We start from the raw sequence: 23,365 nt of genomic DNA on the forward strand, positions 1-23,365 counted from the left end.
AACAGTTATCAGTAGAGAGGTAAGAGTGCAGTCCTTTTTTAATTTATCAATTTATTTTGTGGTGTGGGGATCAAACACAGGGCCTTGGTCTAGTTAGGAAAGCTCTGCTAAGCCACCCACTAATCTGGAAATAAAAATTGTTTTAGACACCGAGGGTCTAGTCTCACTGTGTCACCCCGGCTGGCCTGGGACATGGATGCCTGCCTCAGCCTCCCGAGTGCTGGGTTAAAAGTATATGCTACTGTGCCCAGCTTATATATATCCCTCACATTGCTAAATTTTTAGTTGTTTTTTTTTTTTTTTTTTAAGAACAAATCTGTACAAGAACAGGAGTATTAAGCCCATGCCTTTCTTCTAAGTTCAATACATTTAGAGCCCATCCCAAAAGGAGATTTTGAATGAATGATATATTCTCTAGTTTTATACCTGAGACTTTTTTTTTAATAGAATAAGTGATCACAGTTGGTATATAAGTCTCTTATAAGGTGGTTTAGTGTTTTCATATGACTTTTGTGTATTTTCTGATTTATATAGAAAAGGAATCAGTTTGTATGTCTATGTATTTATTTATTTGGTTCTTCGGAAAAACAACGACAGTATTTCTTTGGGTGGCTTTGGCTGTGCTGGAACTGGATCTGCCTGCCTCTGATTCCCAGAGTGCCTGGATTAAGGGCTTGCTCCACCACCCAGCCTTGTTTGCTTTAGGAAGTATCTCTGTCTAGTCTAAGTAAGCCTTGAAATTTTGATCCTCCTGCCTCAGGTAGCTGAGGTTATTGGTGTGAGACTGTACCTCCAGGAAGTTATCTTCATTTCACCTTCCACAAAAGTGTCAAGAGGGTCTTTCACCTACTCATGTATGATTTTCTAAAGTTTTATTATTTTTTTGTGTGTGGGTGTTTTGCCTGCACATATGTCTGTCCTCATGTGTTGCCTGATGCCTGCAAAGGCCAGAAGAGGGCTTCAGATCCCTTGGGACTGGAGTTCCAGACAGTTAAACGCTGCAATGTGGATGGTGGGAATTGAACCTGGGTCCTCTGGAAGAGCGGCTGAGCCATGTCGCCACCTCCTTGACCATCTGTCAGTAACACCTTTCGAGTATGGGAACACAGTGGCGTTTGTAAAGCTTCCTCAAAGGCTTGGGAGCTTAGACTTTATCTTTTCAACAAACACCAGAAAGTTGCTTTCCTTGAAGAAAGACCTGCCAGATGCCCAGGTCAGAAGCTTGCGGATTGTTCTCTCAAGGAAACATGGCAGATCGGGCAAACGCGGCTAGTTCAGGTGGCAGCCAGCTCACTTTTACAAGTGCTTGGCTTCTGGACCACCGCTGTGCTCTCTGTGTTCACATGAGAGCTTGGCGTGCACTTTCCATTTTGTCACAAAGAGCCTGAAGGAGGAGGAAGAGAGAAAGACTGAGAAAGCGAGAAAATAAAAGAAACCTCACTCACGAGTCACGATTCATGACAGGGCTGGATTCATGACAGGGCTCGTTGCTTCATTAAGGGAATTCCTGAAGGACACGAGTTCTCCAAACCCCTAAGGTGCGGGGAGAAAGCAGTGGCTGGGCCCGGTCTCGTCTGCCGACACAGGCCTGATTCCCAAGAAGGCGTCAGTCGTCCCCCCGCCCCCGTCAGGGCTAATAAAGCCAGCACTGAAAGACAGGCATTGTCTAGTGTTATTACCCTCTAAGAGGGGTGCCGGGGTTCTGGAGAGACCCTACACCGTAGTGTTGGCGCGGGACTTGGCCGTCTTTGGAATGGGGTGAGCCCCCGTTGAACCCGGAGAGCACGCGGTGTCCCTCCAGCATCGCGCTAAGGGTTTCCCGGGCCGGCGGCAGGCTGGTCCTCGGGCGCGCTCTGCCCCTGTGCCCACCGCAGCTCTTAGCCGCTGCCCGGACAAAGCTCGGTGCGGTTCCTGAGTTGTACTTTCGAGCGTTCACTTGGTTTGCATAAGTTTTTTTTGGGGGGGGGCGGTTTAGGGGAGAATTCTTTTTTTAGGGAACTCCCCCGAAGGGCTGTGTTGTGTGTAATGTTGACCCCAGAGGGAAGTCGCTGTACATAAACACTTGTTCCTGAGGACCGACCTCAAAACTGAAAGCAGAGTTAAAAACAGTGCTGCTAGCCGGTCCCCGAGGGCTGGGGTGACGGGCCCCGCGGCGGGGGCGGAGTTCGGCTGCTCGGGCTCCCCTCCCTGCCCGCTGCGCCAGGACCCCGAGCTCCCAGCCCCGAGCCCCGGGGTCCCCGCCGCGCCTGGACCCTTTGCTCCCAGGCGCGAGTCCGGGCTCCCCTGCCGCGCGCCTTTGCACCCGGCCCGGCTGGAGGCTGCGCCGGCCGAGCGCGCTGCCCTTAAAAGGCGGCGGGCCGTACCACCGCGGCGCCGGCGGGGGGGGCAGCCGGCGAGCCTGGCCGCCTGCGGGGGAGCCGAGGGCCGCGCGCGGCGCCGTCGCAGCGCGGGCGGAGAGGGAGCGGGGGGCCCGCGGCGGGCGAGCGGGGGCGCGCCCCGTGGCTGCGCGGGACCCGGCCGTGCCCCGGGGCGGGGGGCGGCGCCGGTCCCCGAGCGCGGTGCGGCTCGCCCGGCGGCCCCCGGTGCCCGGATGTCCGTGAGCCCCGGCGCGAGCCCAGGCTCCGGGAGGGGGGCGGAGGCGGCGCCGAGGACGCAGCGGCCGCCGAGCAGCGGCAGCAGAGACGCGGGCGGAGGGGCCCGCCGGTCCAGGGCGCCGATGGACCCGGGCCGCCGGGCCGTGTGAGCCGAGCCATGGCAGCCCACTCCAGGTGAGGCGGGCGCGGGGGGCGCAGGAAGCCGCCGGCTCCGGGCTGTCCCAGCCCCGGGTGTCAAAGCAGAGAACAGTCTCTGCACCGCGCGCAGAGGGACCGCCCGGAAAGTTAAGGCTCAAGTTAAAGGTCCCGGGTGAAGTCGGTTTCACTCGGCTGCCTGCCGGAGCCTGCGTTCTCCTTGACGTGCCCCGCACACTCTCCTTTGGGCTCTCCTCGTCTCTCCGTGGGAGCCTTCGGAAGAAAGTTGGAAGAGCAACTCATGGAAAATAGGGTTCGCCCAGGAGAGGGTGGGGGAGAGTTGGCCCGGTGAGTAATGAGGATTTTCCTGCTCGGATGTACGGTTCCGCGTAAAACGGCGCAGCCGGAGCGGATCTGCTGAGTAGGCAGAGGTCGGAGCGCGCTCGGCGGGTGGAGGGGAGCGCCTCGTCCCGCGGGGAGCGCCTCGTCCCGCGGGGACCGAGCCCCGCTGTCTCCGGGGTTTGCAGGTTTGGAACGGAACCCTAAAGCTTGGCCGCGTACCGGGGATTGCCCAAGAGGCAGGCTGTTAGAGGTGTCATCGCGTTTCAGTCTTGACAGCGGTTGGCGGTCAGGGACAACGGACGAGGCGTATCTTTTAAACTTTTGCAGAAAGCCGAGTGGCCGCAGGGGTTTGCAATTATGGGAAGGCTCTTCAGTCTAATGCTCGAGGCAGGGTAGTGATTTGGAGACGTACCTGGAAGAGGAGCTGAACTAATTTTAGGTCTGGAGATCGCGGAGAGCGGTAGATGCGTAAACGTTATGGGCTGAGTAGATGATGCTTGAGTTTTTCTGAAAGAAATAACACTTTCTAGGAAGGGACGGCTCTAAGTGGAAAACCTCCCGAGTGCTTCCTATTTTCAAAACAAGCTTAATCCTCTCAACTTGCTTTAGTTTCTGCCTCTATTGCGTTTTATTGTGTGCTCGAAGGAAGGGGTTCCTGATGAAGCAAAGGAAAGTTTGCGCCTTTAAACACTTTTGCGAAACGCTTACTAAATAGTAATATTTCTTTGAATGTAATGTAGCCCGGCCCCCTCCACTCCCTGAGCTCTTAGCACGAACAGAAACTGTAGATTTTGACTGCAGGCATCCTCCATCTCTCTTACGTTTGCCACTTGTTTGAAGCTGTTGGGCTACTAATAAATAGGCTCTTAGAGCCTGGCGGTGTGGCCAGCCCTAGGGAGGCAGAGGCGGGCGGATCTCTGAGTCTGAGATCTACAGAGCGAGTTCCAGGACAGCCAAGGCTGTTAGACAGATAGACCCTGTCTGGGAAAACAAACAAAAGCTTTTATGCTGTTACTTTGTCAGTTTACGTATTTTGGTAAATACTATTCTTCATAATTTGTTTTCTTTGTATTCTTACATAATTGTGTTCTAAGAACATTATCCTGAGCGTGCCATTCATATTACCTCAGGAGCCTAGGGCACAGAACCCGTGATAAGGCACCCCTGTAAAAAGAGTTAACACTGGCAGAGTGTGGGGATTTGAACCCGCTTCTATTGCTCCAGTGCCTGGGCCCTTAAACTAATGTCAGAGGTAAATGAGATAAAGGATAAATTAGATACTGTGTGTGCCAGATAAGCTGCTGCAATTGGATTACTCCTGTCACCCAAATAGATAAGTCCTGTATTGTCTGCGGTTACTAGGTAAGGAAACTGAGGCCTAGCCAGGGTATGTCTCGCCCAAGGTCACACAGGTGCAGCACGCCTGACACCGGGACTCTGTGGCGGCTACAGTGTAGCATTTCCTGCTCATTGCCTCCAGAGCTAGCTGCAAACCCTCAGTACATAAAGGGATTTCTGCTAAGTGTGCTGGGCTGCGCCATGTCTAATCGAAGCCATCAGTGGCTGCTCAGCACCTCAGCAGGGGCTGGTCTCTACTTGGCCTGTGCTCTGCAAGGAGGAACAAAAGCACAGGGCCGTTTTCCCCTTGCTTTCTAAGCCTGTGTGTTGAGTGCGTGGGCTTGTGTTGTGAGCATCCCTTCAGCTGTGCGCCGCGAGTGCACGCTGGGCTCCGGAGACGGTGTGCGTGGTAGAGAAGCCTTGAGATTCAAGGAGAATGCATGAAAGGGACTGGAGATATTTTTGGATTTCAGGGAACCCTCAGAGTCAGGCCAAGTTTCTGCGGAAAGTACTAATAAAAACTGAAGCTTGCTTTTGTGATACAGCGACCACCAGCACGTGTCTTGTAGATGGTTTGTTGGCTCTCCTGACAGTCACTTTAGATTGTCAGGCTCCTTGCACTTAGCCACAGCTCACTGTTTAATCACTTGACAGCACTTGCTGCTCTTGCCCAGTTCTGTCCCAGCACCTACACGCAGCTCACAACCATCTGTAACTCCACTTCCAGGAGAACCAGAATCCCTTCTTGACTCCTTGGATATCAGGCAGGCACACACACACACACACACACACACACACAGACACACACACACACACTGGCTAAATAAAACATTTACATATATTTAAGTCTTAAAACACCAACGAACCTACCGCGGGTAGTTTCATTGTGTGCAGATGTAATTGTAGGTGGGAGCGTAGATGGAGATCTTGTAGCAGTGAAAGTGAGTGTAGGAACCAACTGTTCCTGATTTAATGCTGATGTGACTGGGCTCTGCCTTCCCTCCTCTGTGTGGTTCAAGGCAGGACGCTGTTGTGTTTTTTTGGCTTTCCTGTATCAGCTGGAAATGAGGAGGCTCAGGACTTACTTTAAAACCAAGTTATAGTCCTCCACCCCCTACCAAGTCCTCTCTCTCTCTCTCTCATTCTGAAACTCACTCTGTAACTGTAGAACAGGCTGGCCCCAAACTCAGTTCCACCTGCCTGGCTTTCCACTCTGTGGGCTGGTGGTAGATTTCTTAGAAGTGGAAGACATTCATTAACTACCACTTGAATAAAAAAAAATGGTTTATTTAGGATCAGAGTTGGAAGTTAGTCACAGCAGGGCATAGGCCGTGTCCAAGTCTGTGTGGGCTTCTCTGGAGCCCATAAACATTACACACCCTGAACGCACTTCCTTGAGAGAGCTGGTAGAAGCTGGATTTTGTCAACATGGAACAGTTACAGGTCATAGTAAGAGCCTCACCTGCGTGGAGACTGTTGCTTCTGGCACACTCAGCTGGGTGGACTCTGTCCTACAGAGAGGCCTTGTTGTGTGCTGAGGAACTGTTGATGGATCTGATAAAAAGGTCTTCCCCTGACTCAAGATCCCCTAGTCCCTTCCTTTCAATCATCCATGGATTCTTCTAGGATGCGTTCTGTACCTTCTGTCTTATACCCAGTCAGTTCTGGGCTTGGTGACAGACCCTATAATCTCAGCAGGTGGTACTCAAGAGGCAGGAGAGCTGCAAACTCAAGACCTCGTGCTGACCCATGTCTACTAATGGTGTGTGTGTGTGTGTGTGTGTGTGTGTGGCATGGGGAGCGGGACTTATTTCTTTGTGAGAAAACAAAGCATGTGGTGCTTGAGCTTGAAGACCCAAGAAACCCTCTGTACACAGCAAGGGAGAAGCTGGGTCTGGCCAGCTTGCTTTTGGAACTTGACATAAGTTAGTGTTAATGAAGCCCCAAAGTCAAAGAAGTCAAGTCAGGTTGTTCCCGAGATTGATACAAAGCTGTGTTTAGTGGCTTTCCAGTTCTGTTCCTGTTGTGTAAAGGATTGTACTTGAACTGGTGCAGAACAGGTTTTGCCCACCCTGGGCCTCCACCAGCCACGGGGGCTACTGATCACCCGGAAGAAAACCCGGGATGCTGAGCAGTTGTGAATGAACAGAAGAATTATTGGGGAAGTGTGGTCCAAGCAAGAGATTTGGAGAGGGGAAGGCTCTGTGCCGTACTTGACCCCCTGACCGGTCCCCACCCTCCCCATGGTGTCTTTGCCACAGGGCGCCTGTGACAGAGGCACAGGCAGGGCTCCAGGGATTACTTTCTAGTTCATCCTGGGAGCCCAGTGGGCTCCCTGACTCATGCCTCGTTCTTTCCAAGATGAAGACGGCAGGAGCCATGAGTCATTTTTTCTTAAAGTCAGCTGGCTTGTGGGGATGGTGTTTGGCAGAAGTGATGGAAATGATCTCCTAAGAGATGGAGGTGGTTCTGTCTTAGTGCGTTCCACAGCTGGGTGGACCTGTGCTCATGAGAGGGAGGCCTAAGGAATGCCCCCTGCCACTTCTTTCAGATCTCAAAAACACGCAGGGAGGAATCACAGTCTCCACTGTGGATGTGAGCGCAGACCACAGTTCTGTTGTATTCCAGTTGACACATTACCGAGAGCTGTAGAAACGGAGTAAATGTCGGGGTAGCTGGGAACTGCAGTACAGCTCAACTGCCTGTGCTTATAAATAGAGGGTTTTTGTTGTTGTTGTTTTGATTTTCAGATTACTCCAGTTCATTTGTTTTTTCAGGACTCCCGAATTCAATTCAGAATGTGAAATGTCATGGAAGTACAGTTTGTACCCCTAGGAAAAAGCTTCTCAAACATTTCTTGGCTCAGCCACAGGGCTGTGCAGAGCTGGAGTGCTGTTTCTTTGAAGGGCCAGTTGTTTTGTTTGTTTGTTTGTTTGTTTGTAGGGCTCTGAATAACCTTCAGCTCACCTGCTTTTTTCCTCCCTGAAGTGGGAGTCAAGCTTAGCCTCAGAATGTCATTCAGTTTATGATAGAACAACGCGTTGATTTCCTCAGTAGCAGAGCAGGTAGACTGCATGGTGTCCTCAAAAACAAATGTATCGTTTGTCTGATGTGTTTATGCACACCATTAGTCACAGAGCCCAGGAGGCAGACAGATCTTGGTGAGTTTTAGGCAAGCCTGGCTGGTCTATGTGGAGAGTGGTAGGACAGCCAGGGATACAAAGTGGGAGAGAGAGAGAGAGAAAGAGAGAGAGAGAGAGAGAGAGAGAGAGAGAGAGAGAGAGAGAGAGAGAGAGAAGCTAACATTTGAAATTTAGCTTTTAGACTCAAGTAGAAAAATAAAGTGTGTAACTTCGTGTCTAAAATCTTTGAGAACCTAACAGGAAGAGTAACTATTCCTGAATGCTGACTTCTAGGTAGCCACAGAGGTGAGGTCCTTGGCTCCTTCTAGCGTGCAAACTTTCTTCGCACAAACTTTCCTCTCTGCTATCTCTGCCATGAGTTAAAACTTAACCCAGTGGCATTAGCTGTGGACACGGGATCCTGAAAGCAAGTTCTTCGCTAAAGGTTTTTCTTGCGTTTGTTTTTAACGTAACCGGCTTAAATGCCTGCCGGAGACTCAGGGCAGGAATACGCTGTTAGATTTAAAAGTGTTGACAGGAAAATCCCCGTTGTCACTTTATCTTGTCCAAAGGAACAGGAGTAAACAAAGGGAGAAGAATTTTTATTGACAGTCAAGTTGTGTTTATTCTGGAATTAGGCTTTATCTTTTAAAAGGACACTCACAGTTTGACCACAACTGAAATCTACCCCAGCTGTTTTTCCTCTTTCTGTGGCTCATAGGAATCGTGTCTGGCTGTGAATGGCCTTCAACTGTGTGGTCCTTCAACTGGGTCCTGGGGACCTTGGCTTTCAGTGTTGCTTGTGGATCGGCCACTGAACACGTGAAGGCGAGGAGCATTTTGGGGATGTGCGGGCCCTCATCCGTGGTTGAACACAGAAACCACCAGGGTACTTGCTAACCCCAGTTCGGCCTCCCTTCCCCCAGAGCTGCTGATTGGCCAGGGCCTGGGTGGAGCCAGGGTGGAACCCTGCTGTCCCTGAGACCCGCAGCTCCCGGCTCGGCTTTGGGGAGAAGTCATGCAAATGCGGCGTAGTTAAGTTCTCATTTCTCAGGTTGTACGCTTCCTCTCCTGAGCAGAACGGAGAACAGCAGAGAGGGTAGAGCGTGCTGTCCTGGGTCACTGGGGTGTTAATGCCACATGGGCCTGAGTGCCAAGGAAGGGTGCGGGCGGGGGCAGCAGTTGGTCATGCTGCGCTCGGCAGGGACTGCTGCTCCCCAGGACATGTGTGCTTACCTGCCCCGTTCCTACGCCCTGCGGGCTCCCTGGGCCACTCAGCGCCCCCGCCACGTCCCCGCCCCTCCCCCTACAGCTCGCCAGCTGCTGCTGCTGCTGCTCTTCCCCCGAGGAGTCACGCAGCTGGGGAATACCGGGGAGGATGAGCAAGCTAGGAAGCCGAGGCGAAGGCTGTCGGCGTTTGTCGCGCCCCCAGTGTGCAGTCGGGAACTTTAAGCGGGGCCCGCTGCTGGGAAGTTAGGATCGCCCCGGCTGCGTATGTCACTTCCTCAGGAAGCACCGGAGGCGGCGCCCTGAGTGCTCAGCTCCCGGGAACCTTCCCGGCACGAGCAGCGGAACCCGGTGGGACGCGGGGCGCAGCTCAAGGGTGCCGTGCTGTGTACTTCAGTTTTGCTTTTGGTGCACGTGTGTTTGTGTCCTGGGCAGGCCACGTGACCTTCATCCCGGGCAGTGCGTCTGGATCCCATGTAGCTGCCCCCTCCCCCTCTGCGCACTCTCAAGTGCAGGTGTGTGTGAGTCACCCTGGAGGTCAGTGGATGGAAGAAGGCTGTAAAATTAACCAGCCGGTGCCCATAAAATCAGGAAAACTGACAGTTTGGCAGAAATGTTTATTTCAGCTCCTTTAGCTAACTCGGACATTTCTAATTAACAAGCCCTTCTTTCTTGGTAGTTTTGAATTATTGATAAACGGGAGCCCACAATATTCTAATTTTGTTTTATTTTTTTACCCTGAAAGAAGGACTTCATCTCACTGGGACAACAGGCTTGATTTTAAGTAGTTTTTAAGTTTGTTTTTTTTTAAACGGTACGTGTAGCTTTCAAGCCCTAACATCTGTTGTTTTCAAGTTACTCTGAATTGCCAGCTACACTTTGAGGAATTATTTTCTTGTTTTTCTTTCATAGCTTGTGTCTTCTGTTTCTTCCATTGCCCTTTCAGACATAGACCATGTGTTCATTAACTCAAAACAAAACAAAACAAAAACTGTGTACCCAGCTCTCCGGAGGCAGAGACAGGTGGATCTCTGTGTGATCAAGGCCAGCCTGGTCTACAAAGCAAGTTCAGGACAGCCAGGGCTGTTAGAGAAAAACTATCTCAAAAAAGCCTAAAAACAAACAAACAAAAACTATGTAAACATAATGTAAGTTGCAGATATGTAGGATTTTGCTTCCATGGCCTCCTATTTCAGGAAATGCCTCCATTCTTTTAGCCATCATGTTGGCCTCGCATGAAGTGACAATTGTCAGGCTCATTCACCTGTGATCTTAATTCTTTCAGCAATATCCAGAACTTTTCGTGTCTGGCATAAAACTTGATTTCTTCTGAGGGTCCTCGTATTTCCTGACGCTGCTGGAATGGTGGCATTCCCCCTTCCCGCAGGCGGGCTAGGCTACCTTGCCACCTAGCTGTTCTCCTGGTCTTCATTTTCCTAAAGAGAACTCCTAGCAGGCTAAAGCTTTATTCAGTAAACATAGAGTGACACATTTGGTCACTCAGCTTTTCTTCTCCTCCTCTGTCACGTCACAATTTTTTGATTGTTCTGCTCTGGTAAAACCGAAACCAAAACCAAATGGCTTTATTGACCGCACACACTGCTCTCCACGAAGTTCACTTATCTGAAGTGCACACACACCTCATTGATTCTTTCTCTCACTTCCTCTTTTGTTTTAGTGTGTATGGTTTTTTGCCTGCGTGTATGTCTTTGCACCACATGTCCGGAGAGGTCAAGAAGAGGGGAAGAACCCCCAGGGCAGGAGTTACAGATGGTTGCCAGCTGCTGCGTGGGTGCTGGGAATTGTAACCACGTCCTCTGGAGGAGCAGCCCTCTGGAGGAGCAGCCGGTGCTGTTAACTGTTGAGCCTTGAGCCCCTAGATGATTCTGATTTCTAATTACCTTAGTGGGTGGGATAGAAGTGACCGCAGGGGGGTTTCTGAAGATGTTGTTGTTACTTTTTGAAGGACAAATTGTAAAGTGCTGTTTATGAACGAGTAACTAAGCAGTCACTTGAACTCACTCTAGTAGGGAGCCCCTTTGGCCACTGCCTTTCCCAGTTTTGCCATCGAGCCACAGATTTTCAACCAAGGCTGTTTTGTTCCTGGTGGCCACAGATGTGGCCCTGAAGGCTTCCGCCATCTCAAGCTGATGGCCTAATGGTGTGAGGGTGACAGTGGTGCCTGTGTTTTCGTGGGCTGGCCTGGCCTTCCCATTGGTGATGCAGTAAGGACCCCCAGCTTGGGACACGGGGCAGGCACGAAAGCAGAAGTGTCCTGTTGGGGCGGAAGAGATGGCTCAGTGGCTAAGAGCACTGTCTGCTCTTTCAAAGGCCCTGGGTTCAATTCCCAGCACCCACGTGGAAGCTCACAACTGTCTGTAACTCCAGTTCCAAGGGATCCAACACCTTCATACTAATGCACATAAAATAAAAACAGATAATTTTTAAAAAAGTGTCCTGTTGTTGAACACACGATACTCAGTAAGGGCCTTTAAGGGGACAGCTACTGGCTATAATTTTTCATGTTACCCCATCAAAGCGCACAGAGGAGCCCGGAGGGAGGTCAGCCTTGCAGAGCAGCGTCTTGCAGGCTCCACCTCCGTGTTTCAGGAAGGAGCAGGTTCACGTTGGGGTAGCTTTTTCCCCCAGTGTTCTGTGGCCTCCTGGGAAGGTGCGATCAGAGGCTGTGGCAGGAACTGTGAGTTTTTGACCCTCTGGCCATGTGAAAGCCCTGCAGGGATTTCTGCTCAGCACCTTACCTCCCCAGCCTCCGCCCTGCAGTTATTTTTCAAGTGAATGCATTTACTTGTGGACCTTCTGTGGCACCTTCTAGTGAGATTTTAAAGTGAATGCTTCATGAGCAAATAAAAATGATGTTGGTTTTTTTTCATCTTTAGTCACTAGAAGTAGATAGATGAGTTGTACAACATACCTACCTGTCTTTGAGAAATAAGTTATATGAAAAAGACTTATCTGTTTGGCCATGGTCTTGAGAGATGACTAAAAGGTTCATACCACTAATGGGTTTTTTATTATCCCCGGTATCCTGAGTTCTCAATTTACAGATATTGATGTAATGTGTTTTAAAGCTTATTATTTTATGTGTGTGTTTTTGTGTGCACTCGTGTCTGTATACTCTGTGTTCAGTGCCTACAAAGGTCACGAGGGCATTGGATCCCCAGAACTGGAGAGGCTGAGCATGCTGTTGGGCCTGGGACTCGAACCTGGGTCTTGGAGGAACAATCAGTACTTGTAATTGCTGAGCTATCCATCTAGCCCTTTGATGAATGTTTCTGATGCATCCATGCCAGTAACAGTTCTTCCTCCTCTCTTCTGAAGACACTTGGTAGCTGAGGCGGGCTTTAAACTTGCCACCCTCTTGCCTCCCAAACCCCAGCGCTGTGGCTGAACACAGATGCTGCCCCTCTCCTATCTTGGCCTCTGTCTCTAGTGACCTGTTGGATAGGACTGTGTCTTTGAGAAGCTCTGCAGGAATCATTTCTTTAATGCGTGCTTCATCCCGGTTTATAGGCGGAGGGACAGTTCCATAGACCTTCTTTCTTTACCCCTCCCCAAAGTACTCATTCTTTCTGCGGGATAGCCACCATCAAAGTCTGTCCTGTGGTTGTCTGTCTGTCTGTGCAAGAGATTGATTGTTAGTGTTAGTCTTTGCTGATAATTCTTTGAGAATTAAAAAAAAAAAGAAACGTTTTAGATTCATTTTTATTTCTGTTTAGTTTTATGTGTTCCCGGTGTTTCGCCTGCGCGCATGTTGGCCACAGTGAGTTCCTGATGCCCGAGACGGTAGGAAGAGGGCGTCAGATCCCTAGGTACACATGGTCATGAGATGCCGTGCGGGTGCTAGGAGCAGCAGCACGTGCAGTGGCTTCTGTTCAGATGAGGCTGTCAGGAAACTTGCAGCCTTTTACTAGAATGCTTTCCTCAGATTTGGAAGACCTCGTCCTGCTTTTCAGAACTTAATTCAGGGTTGTAGGTTTTCATGAGATGGAAGGGCCGGTGGCTCCTGAGTCACTTGCCAGGCACCACGCCGTCCTTGTGGAGACCAGAGAGCAGTAGAAGTTGCCTCTGCTGTTGCCATTGATGAAGGAAAACGCAACAGTCTGGTCAGGTGTCACTGGTGATTCATATATGACTTCAGGCAGGAGAGCACTTGAAAGTGTGGCTATGAGCAGCTTCTCCCTTTAATTCAGCCACCCTCCTCCATCTCTCCTTTCTCCCTGACAGGATCTCCCACAGACTTGCTCGCCATTTTCAACAGGGCCGGCTGCCAGCAAGCCCTCAGGAGCAAGCAGCCTGTCTCCCCGTCCCTCCTGTGCTAGGGTGATGGCACTCACAGCCACACACGGCATTTTACATGGGTACTGGGGATTTGAACCCAGATCCTTGTGTTCTTACACACTGAGCCATCTTTCCAGGCTGGGAGACTATTTGTATAGGAGTAATTTCTAATGGTGAGCTTTGGCGTTTTGAAAGGCAGGGCCTGTATGAAGTGGTATTTAAAAATAGGGACTTTTGTTGGCTGGATAGCAGATAAGACACAAAGTAGACAAATAGAACTGTAGACCTGTAGACTTCACAGGTTCCTAAAGACCAACCTCACTAGGTAGGGGTGTGTGTGTGTGTGTGTTGGGCTTGCAGGTAAAACCCTTTGAAATTTGAAGAAGGAAATGCAATTCTGGTGGTTTCTTCAGCGGCATTAAACCAGGAGGTGAAGAAATAGGGCATGAGCCAGAAGGGATTAATTTTCTGAAGTCTCACAAGCACCTAATTCCCAAGTAGGGGAAAAAAAAAAAGAAATCATGACTTTTAAAAACAAGATTGGAAAGTGAAGTCAGGCTCTGTTCTGCATCCTTTGGTTCCCAGGGGAGCTGTACCCGAAGCAAAGCCAAGCATGGTGGTCCCTGCACAGCTCAGACGGGGCTGTCAGTGCTGTAAGGCCAGCCTGGCCGCGCAGCAAGACCCTTATCAAACACAGACAGAATTTCCAAAGCCAAGCCAGAGCAAGCTTTTCAACCAGGTCAGGGCCTGGTTAGGGTGATGGTCGAAAGCACAGAACACGCCCAGCCCAGCCCACTTTCCTGCTTGACCAGCGCTCACTCGCCAGTTCCAGGCTGAGGTTTTCTTTCCTTGTGTAGATTCACTGTAAATCTGGTGGACTGGCTCGTGCCCCACAGCGCTCCTTTCTGATAAAATTGGGGTGAATTGCAAGCAGGGTCTAGAGAGCACAGTCATGGCATCTCACCTGAGGTCTCCCCAGTCAGCCTCAGTCTTTAGCCTGGTTGCTAGAAATTCCAAACACTCAGAAAAGCTGAATGAGCTCACAAGAGAAAGTTATGACGACATATTCTTAGAGTGATTTCATGTCTTGGTCACAGTAGCCTACCATTAATGTATTTCTTTTTTTTTTTTTTTAATACTTGTTTAAATTGTTATGTCATGTACTTTTTCTAAATATCTTAGCATGTATATCATTAGTTAAAGTTCAGGAGTATAGTTTTTTTTTTCCCCTCCTAAAATTTGCAAAGAGGCACAAACCTTAAAATGTACTGGAATGTTTTGACAGAGCAAAGAGCAAACCTACTTGTAATTTTTCCCCTTGAATGGTGTTATTTCTGCTTTTAAAAGCAATACAATGACTGTGGTGTGGCTTTGCATGCCTTTAACCCCAGCACTCAGGAGGCAGAGGCTGGCAGATCTCTGAGTTGGATGACTGCCAAAACTGCATAGTTAACCCCTGTCTCAAATAATGACAACAAAAGAAACACAAACAATATTCATGACTTTACAAATTCTTCCTAACAGACCCCATGCACCCATCTACCCCCCTGCCCATTTACTTGTAGGTTGAGGTCCTCTGGGTGGATTCTTGAGGTCTTAGAACACGTAGAATTGGGACATTTTCTTTACCTGGGTTCTCTTTTACTGAGGATTCTTGTGCCTTTTATTCAGTTACTGTTATGTTTTAATCTAGAGGAAGACTCATCACATAGTGGAATTTTTTAAACAGTATTTCTTTTTGTATGTATGAGTGTTTTGACTGTGTGTATTTCTGCGCTTGCTTCGTGCCAGAGGAGACCAGAAGTGGGCCTCCAACCCCGTACCTGCAGAGCCTGGACTCAAACCTGGGTCCTCTGGAAGAGTAGCCAGTGCTCTGAACCACTGAGCCATCCCTAAGTTACTGGCAATTTTGACTGTCTTAGGATTTAGTGAACATAGTTCTAAAACTATTTTCCATGACTATGACAGCTAAAATTCCTTCTGAGATAGAGCAATAAGAGCTCGTAAAGAAAACGGAAGAGTCTTACTTCAAAGTCTATTATTATTATTAATTATTATCATTATTTTCTTTTTAACTATCCCTTCTTTCCAGTAAAGACATAGAAACTTGAGAGCTTATCTAATACAACAGCAAATGCGCATGAAATGCCACTTCAGGAATGGATTCATTGCTGGGCCTGTTGGCAGAATGAGGTAGAATCATTGTGAGTTCAAGGCCAGTCTGGGCTGCGGAGTCCAGCCATGAAAACTTGTGAGGCGTTTTCATAAATTATAAATAAAGGGAGGATTGGAGTGTAGCTTAGTGGTGGGGGGAACACTTGGCCAGCATGTTCAAGGCGCTGGGTTCAGTGTCTGGTACGGAAAAACACAACAGAATTTATTCCACAAGTGGTGAGATAGCTTTGCTGTGGGTGTGTCGCTGTCAGACTTGTGTTACTAACGCTGTGAGCAGGCAGGGCCCCGGGGAAGGATGGGATCAGTGGATGTCGTCATTCTTCCTAAGTTGGGCCTTTGATTCCTGAGCTCAGGGCTTGTTCCCCAGAGCCTTCTCTTAGGGCCATGATGAGATAATATAGGAGATAATATAGGAGTTCCCTTCCAGGCAACCTGGGGCGGGTCTCCAGATAACCGGGAGCCGATAGCTGAAGTTGGGCAAGTTGTAATTTGTCAGTCAGGGATCTGATTGCTATCACTGTCTCTTCTGTTACTCTCCGCTTTCAGGAGAACGCTTCATAAACGCTCCAGCCGTTTCTCAGCGACTTCACTGTGAGGGAGCAGCTGAATTTCTGACTCTCCTGGGTTGTGAGGGAAGCAGGGGTCTCCCCAAGGACTGTGAGGAGGGGAGAAGGTACAGACCACGGCAGGAGGTGCTGGGGTGCAGGCAGCGTGCTCCACCTCGGAGATGAGGTTCAGTTCTGTAACCCTGGTTATCAACTCTGGACACGGGCTCTTTAAAGTCATTCTGACCAACCAGTGCGGTCTCCACCAGACCTTTGGAAACATAAATTCTGCCCTGTTTTTTTTTTTTTTTTTTTTTTTTTTTTTTTTTTTTTTTTTAAACAGTGGGCAGTTGTCTTGATTCTTCACATTTTCCAAAACCCTCTGCTGCTGTAGGGCTGGGGGATTCCCTGGGCCTTGCCAGTTTCCGTCACAGATGGGCTTTCTCAGGCCTTGCCACTTCCTCCTCCCGCCTCTTCCAGTTACTTTACCCTATCTAAAGGATTTTAGTATAGTATCAAATTCACTCCCCTCCTTAAGGTTCAGCCAGAGCCAACGACTAGGCTGGTTTTGTCATCACGTGTCTTCCTACTTCAGCTAGCACTCCCCCCCCTTCCCCCAAACCCCAGGCTTTGGATCCACTGATAGGTGCCAGGTAAGCACAGGAGATACTGAAGGTGAGGAAGCCACATCTGGCCATCACATGGTAAGAGGTGCCAGGACCCCAGGCCAGCCTGGCTTCCTTCCCAGCACACAGCCCTGCCTTGCTTTTCTTTGGGAATAAGGGGGCCAGAGGAAGACATTTAGATGAGATAGCAATATGGCCTTTTCCTTCAAGTCAGGAATGATACAACAAGACAGCATATTTCAGAGGAAGTCGTTCACAAAGCAATGCCTGCTTTTTAAAAGTGGAAAGTCTTAAAGTGAACCTAAAGGAAACCACGAGGAGAGGTGCTTAGCATTTTACGAGCACCGGCTGCTTTTCCATGGGGCCCACTTTTGATTCCCAGCACACATGATAGATGGCTGCCAACAATCTGTAGCTCCAGTTCCAGGGCATCTGATAGGCTCTGCTGGCCTGTGCAGGCACTGTATGCTCACAGCGCACAGACATTAGGCAAAACACCTATACAGTTAAAAATAAAAAAAATTAAAAACAAACAAAAAAAAACACCACTTGGGCAGTGGTGGCGGATACCTTTACTTAGTCCCAGCACTCCAGAGACAAAGGCAGGCAGAACTTTGTGAGTTTGAGACCAGCCTGGTCTATAGAGTGAGTTCTGGGACATCCACGGCTACACAGAGAAACCCTGTCTTGAAAAACAAAATTCACAAAGAGTATAAAATCATTTGCAGTAGGAATTGCATCCCCGTTTGCACAGCAAGACTCTGAGTGACACTGTCTGCTCCCAGGGCCCAGCTCTGAGCCATTCATAGCCCAGAGGTGCCTGTTAAGCATTGGAGAAAGGGGGCTTTATAGCAGTGGTTGTTTTTGTGTGGTCAACTGAGGCCCCAGTTAACTTGATTTCCTTTTTAACTCTGACCTCCACCTGTCCCCACTCTGTTCTTCCCCAGGACAGTTGCAGAATGTGCCGTTAGCTCAGGTCACTGCTTGTGGCTGGAGAAGATTGCAGGTGGTGGTGGCGGGTTGCTGGTCTGGGAAATAATTAGGGTGTCGTAGAAGAGTGAGTGTTTGTAAGGAGCTGTCATTCCCACAAATTTCAATCTGTGGGAAATGTGAGGTGGGGGTTGGGGTGAGGTAAGTACAAACAGTTCCTGGTGAATGATCACTCTTCACAATGCTTGCTCCAGGGGTCATGTGGTCCCTTCCCTGCCTGGAAACTTGTGCTCAACTTTCAAGACCCAGTTCAGATGTCTGCACAGGGCACTGTGGCACCCAGGCTCCCGGGGCTGCCTCGGCCAGTCCTCAACACTGCAACCAGCCTCAACTACGCGGGCAGCACAGCTCTTTTCTTTCTTTGTGTGTCTCTGCAGGGGGTAAAATTTTACATCCGTAGGTCTGGAGGGTAACACATTTAGTATTTCCGGAAAATAAGTGGGATTTCTGTCTGTCAATCTGAGACTTACATATTAAAGTACAGGAAACTATAGACACACTCATGCACCTGAATAAGTTTAGGTGATGTGGGTAATATTCAAGGTGCCATGTGATTTTTATTGGAGCACATTGATAATTTTACCTGTTTGCGTGTTGCTCATGTCTGACATGTATAAGCCTCTGTTTTTCTGACAGAGATGAAGCGTGGCTGTTAACACACCATCAGAGGCTTAAGTCTCCCCTTAAGGAGCCTCGATGCACCTGTTCTCTAGTCATGAGCTTTCAGATTTTAATTTCTTAGTGACAAAGGTAGGATGCTTCGTTGAGATTAATGAACACCCCTTGTTTTGTGCAAGCGAATGGCCCATTGGTTGTACTTGGGAAAGGATAATATATTCTGCATGAAAATGTGAATGCTTGGGCCAAAATCCAGCCCAAGGAATCCTAGCAAGCTGTGTGAAGCCCACACCACCACATAGCAGAGGGTAAATGAAGGGAGACGGCTCCAGAAAAACAGTAACTCACTGCTTAGCTTTGTTAAGGAGATGCCAATTACAGTGGGTGGTAGGGGGTGATCTGGGCCTGTGATGAAACAAGAATATTTAGAAACATGCAATTGTCGCTGTGGCCATGCGAAGCACGAGTCCATGTTTCCAGCCTTCTCCCTAACAGTGTCCCTGGTCCCCGTCCTTCCTCCTCGAGGTGACCAAGGTGGGACAGAGACCACCTCTAGCTTTCACAGCGGCAAACTTTCTCTGAAAGCAAGTGTGGCGTGGGTAATTAGATTACCGGAGGGAGAGGTAAATGTAAGCCAGGGCGCAGAGAAAAGAATCGCTGATGATCCCTGGAAAACATCTCAGGATAATTTGTTCTCTGCTCTGCTTTGTATAGCATGCAAATAAGATCAAGCGCCCTGTGCTGTGCCCCTGCGTTTGGCCAGAGCCTGATTAAAATAACAAGTTTCTCTTTTTAGTACCTTTGTACCCACAGCAGACAGCAGCATTTAGCTCTGTCGAGTTGACCCTGGTTTCTACGAGAGCTTGTGCTGTTTGGGGGGTGCAGGACCCTTGCATTCCCTTGTCCTTCCATGATGGGGTTCTGTGAGCAGACTAGGATAACACCCTATCAGTATTGTGGCTGCAGCTGATGTTTATTCAGTGATTGAAAAAAATGTTTTGATGGGTCTCTGCACGCTGATAAAGATGCAGTGTTTCTTCACATTTTATCCACGAGCCCCAGGCCAGTTTCCTTGGTACCCCATTGTTCCCTCACTGTTATCAGTGCACGGACATGGCTTTTCCTTCTTTCCTGTTGCTTTCTGCTGCTGGGTAGCCGGGCTCAGTGCTGAGCCTTTGTCCTGGCTGAAGCTCTGCTGGCACGCTGGCTTCAGGTCAAACACTTCTCCTCACTGGATGTGGTGCAATTGGTTTTCTGGAATGTGTGTTGGAAGTTCATTTTTTGGGAGGGACTCTTCCTTTGAATTGGCAACTCCTGTGTGTTCCAAGTGTTGTGCAGGAAGGGCCTCTTCAGCTTGGTGTATGTTTGTAATTCTCTGGAATTAATTATTAGGTGAGAAATAGCTTTTAAAAATAGTTAGGCCTGACATAGTGTCACACACCTTTAATCCCAGCATTCCAGAGGCAGAGAGACTATCCTAGTCCGAGGCCAGCCTGGAACTTCATACACATAAGGAGTTCGAGGCTAGGCAAGACTTTATACAGAGACCCTGTCTCAAAAAAATACTCATCCCTTAATATTTAGCCTGTTTAATTTTTTAATAGTCTATAGAATTAGTTTTACAACAACAGCAGCATGTACTTGCTTCTGAATAATTTCTTCCGAAAAAAAAAATGTTCACCTGTTTGCCCATGAGATCATGATCTCTAAGATGAATTTGGGAATGCATTTGTTTTTCTCTAGTCCTGTTTGGCTGGCACTTGAATACTTATTCATATACTAAACATTTAGAGAATCATGTCTGCCATTGCCTGTTTTACAAGATTATTTTTTGAAAATGCACCCTTTCGAAGTACATGCGTTCTGTTTGCTTTTAGTGAAAGCAAACCCATTTACAGCTGAGCGCAGAGGGGAGAGCGGCAGTCACATAGCCCAGTGTCCATGTAGACATCAGTGCTGGCCTGAGTGTTACAGGATCGCTAGTAGATAAGGTAGCAGGCACGCTAATTTTAGATAGTAATTGGAAGAGATGAAGCGAGGTGAAGGGCTAGGCAGAGCCTCTGCTGTGAGGAGAGCCATGTGCAGATCTAGGACGGGAGATATGGGTGAGAAGAGAGCGGGTTCCAGGCACAGGGCGTCCAGACAGGGCACGGCTGGACTTGTTTCAGGCCTGAAAAGGCCATTGTGGCTTTTGGAGGAGGCTGGGTCTAAGAGGTGGCAATTAAGGTGAATGTGCTGGGAATGGGCCCTTACAGGCACGCTCAGAATGTTGAGCAGTATCCTGATGTGAGTGGTGGGGACAGTGTGGCCCAGTCTAGATGGAAGGCACACCACGAATAACCTCCTCAGGAGGCCGTTTGTCCCTTCCTCTGTAGCCCTGGGTAAGACTTGCTGCCTGTAACTTCCAGCCACCCAAGTGACTTTGACCACACAAGTGAAGTCAGAGGGCACCTGGCAATGGGCGGAACTCCATTGCTCCTATCTAATTTCTCACATCATTTTATGTCTTCTGTCTTATTCCCCTGTATTGACTTTTTGGGTGGCATTTCTTGTCATTGAAGTTTTAGTCCTAGACATAATTTCAGAATTATTTCTTTCTCTCTCTGCCTGCCTGCCTGCCTGCCTATCTCTCCAGCTATCATGTATGTTTGTAGGTGCACACACATGCCTCAGTACCATATGGAGGTCTGTCCTCCCTCTAACATACGAGAGTCTCTGAGGATCAATCAAACTTGGGTGTTGAGGCTGGACAGCAAGTGCCGTTAAATGCAGAGCCCTCTTTCTACTGCTAAATAACATGTAACAATTATCCCGAGTCGGAGTATCTCCCCCCCCCCCCCCCCGTGTACACTACAGTTTATGATGAGCAAGCCCAGTAAACCGGCAGCTCCCTCCCAGAGCACACAGTGCTCTTCAGCTGCTCTCTGGCACTTCTGGGAAGGGGTGATGTCAGCGTCCTAGGTTTGAGTCACTTCATGGGCCCAACAATCTGCTGGCAAGATCCATTTTAGGTATCAGACAGTGACTCACAGTCTTACAGAGTGTCAGAATTCCGCAGAATTCTGAGTGGTTTGAGTGATGTCTGACTGCAATCACTCCCGTCAGAAAGGATGGGTTAAGTGGCACTCTGCTAGCACTGTGCTAGGAGCACCCTCAGGAGGGGTCTGTGTCCTCAGAGAGCTCTTAGGATAACAAGACAACCCTAGGCACATCTCGAGTCTGTCTAGTTCAGGCAGCTGTCAACACAGAGAGCAGATGTAGCCTGGTAATGAGGGGTACCCGAGGAGCAGCTCAGAGCTGGCCTCTCCTGCCTCCCAGCTTTGAAGCCTTGCTTGGAGAGGTGATGCCAGGAGACTGGGTGCCCAGGTCCCTGCAGGAGGTCATGTTCGCAGCTGCAGTCCTATAGGAGCCTGGGGCCTCAGGGCGTGTGTATGTGTGCGTGTGTGTGTGTGTGTGTGTGTGTGTGTGTGTGTGAGAGAGAGAGAGAGCGAGTTCAGATTTAGGAGTTTCAAAGGTCTGGGAGGCAGCGCTGCGGAGGTGGGTAGCCCAGGGGAGCAGCTGGCCGTCTCCACATCCAAGCGAGGAAGTACACACAGTGCCTCGCCTGAACATCGGGTTCGGCACTCAAGCGTCGTCTATTAGCCTGCCTCACCGGATGAGAATTGGCAGACTCAGTGCTCTAGGTGTTTAAAAATACTAGGGCTTTAAGGTCGCTTGTCTGCATTCTTTCTTAGTTGTGACCCCAGAGAGGACTCTTTCAGTTTGGGACTGTAAGGAGGCCAGCTTCAGTCAGCCTCGGCGTCTTCTAACTTGTGTGATACTGCCCTTCGAGGGCAGTTGATCAGTGAGAAGAACGGCGCAGTCATCTGAGGCCAGGGCTCCGGTTGTGCCTGGCCAGCACCAGCGGCACCGTCTGCCGGAGTGAGCACTGTCATTTTGAGGGGGAGTGAGTGGTCAGGGGCGGAGAAGCAGGTCACTTGGCCCAGTGACAGATTTCTTCTTAATGACAGCCTTACTACGTAGCCCTGGCCTGGCCTGGAACTCAGAAATCCTCCTGCCTCTGCCTCCCAAGTGCTGCGGTCGGTGGTGTGCGCCACAGTGCCCAGGTCAGATGATGTCATCTCACGGATTGTTAGCAGGCAGAGCCCTGTGATGAGGGAGCCCTTTGCAGAGAAAGGATTTTCTGTGATCGCCAAAACTTGAGGTGGCAAGCTATCACTTTTTCCTAGTGTGCTGTAGCCGTTCTTATTTGCATGGAAGCCTTGCCCAGCCATTACTGTTGTTACTTTGGAGATTTATTTATTTTTACTCTATTGTGCATGAGTGTCTTGCCCACATGTGTGTATGCCTGGTACCCACAGAGGTCAAGGCTTCCTCGAACGAGAGGCACTATGTGGTTGCTGGGAACCAAACCTGGTCCTCCGCAAGATCGTTGGAAGCTGGGCTAGGTGGTGCACACGTGTAATCCCAGCCCTTTGGGAGGCAGAGGCAGGCGGAGCTCTGTGAGTTTGAGGCCAGCCTGGTCTACAGCGTGAGTCCAGAACAGCCAGGGCTACATAGAGAAACTGTCTCGAAAAACCACCAACCAACCAACAAAGGGCATTGGATGTTCAGCGAGCCATCTCTCTAGCTCAGTATTTGCTTTTTTGGTTTATTTTGTTTTGACTTGAGATTGTTTTTGCTGTGTAGAGTGGCTTTGGCTCCATGCTTGTATGAGTTCTGTGTGTGTGCCCTGTGTCTAGGGGGGCTGGAGGTGTCAGGTTCCTTGGAACTAGGGTTCTAGCTGGTTAAGCCAGTGTTTGGTGCTTCTAACTGCTGGGCCGTTGCTGCAGCCCTGTTTTTTCACTTTCACTGGTTTTTGGAAGGCAGACACTTGATCTGTGTATTGGCTCTCCCACCTTTTCTTCTCCTCTTGGCCCCTGCTGGGTGCTGCTTTCCTGTCCACACTTCCCCCCGCCCCACACTTAAAGCATCATAATAAAAAGGCAGGTAATTGCTTTCCTACTTACAGATTAAAAACGTCACCTCAGTATGCCCACACGTATTCTGAGGAGAAGCAAGGGGGTTACAGACACCAGCCCTGGCACCTGGACTTTGGGTGGTGGTCTCTGGTTTACTGTAGGCAATGCGCTTTGGCTTCTTCAGACACACGGAGCTAAAACTGTTCAGTAGCAATCAGGGGCTGAGCCCAGTGTTTGGAGCTTGCAAAATAACAATAATATTCTTTCCTCAAGATTAATTTTGCCCCGTGTGTGTGTGTGTGTGTGTGTGTGTCTGTCTGTCTGTCTGTCTGTCGAAATAGAAATAGTATATGAGTAATTTTTTTTTTTTTTAAGAATGTTGCAACAAAACTT

General features: G+C 49.3%; 1 protein-coding gene across 5 annotated transcripts in view; it reads left to right on the top strand.

Annotated features, from left to right (window-relative positions):
• The window catches only part of Aff1 (ALF transcription elongation factor 1), a 160,904-nt gene that overhangs the window by 55,224 nt on the left and 82,315 nt on the right, over positions 1–23,365 (top strand). The window contains exon 1 of one of the 5 annotated variants that reach the window (XM_021657484.2): positions 2,403–2,768. The exons of 1 other annotated variant lie outside the window; for it this stretch is intronic. In XM_021657484.2, coding sequence (XP_021513159.1) covers positions 2,752–2,768 — 17 coding nt within the window. In that variant the 5' untranslated portion in view covers positions 2,403–2,751. Of the gene's footprint in view, positions 1–2,402; positions 2,769–2,846; positions 3,078–23,365 lie in introns of those variants that run through there. 3 more of the 5 variants (XM_060381052.1, XM_060381051.1, XM_060381050.1) reach the window with 3 other exon arrangements.

Source organism: Meriones unguiculatus, chromosome 3 (genome assembly GCF_030254825.1).
Source record: "Meriones unguiculatus strain TT.TT164.6M chromosome 3, Bangor_MerUng_6.1, whole genome shotgun sequence".
Classification (NCBI taxonomy): Eukaryota; Metazoa; Chordata; class Mammalia; order Rodentia; family Muridae; genus Meriones; species Meriones unguiculatus.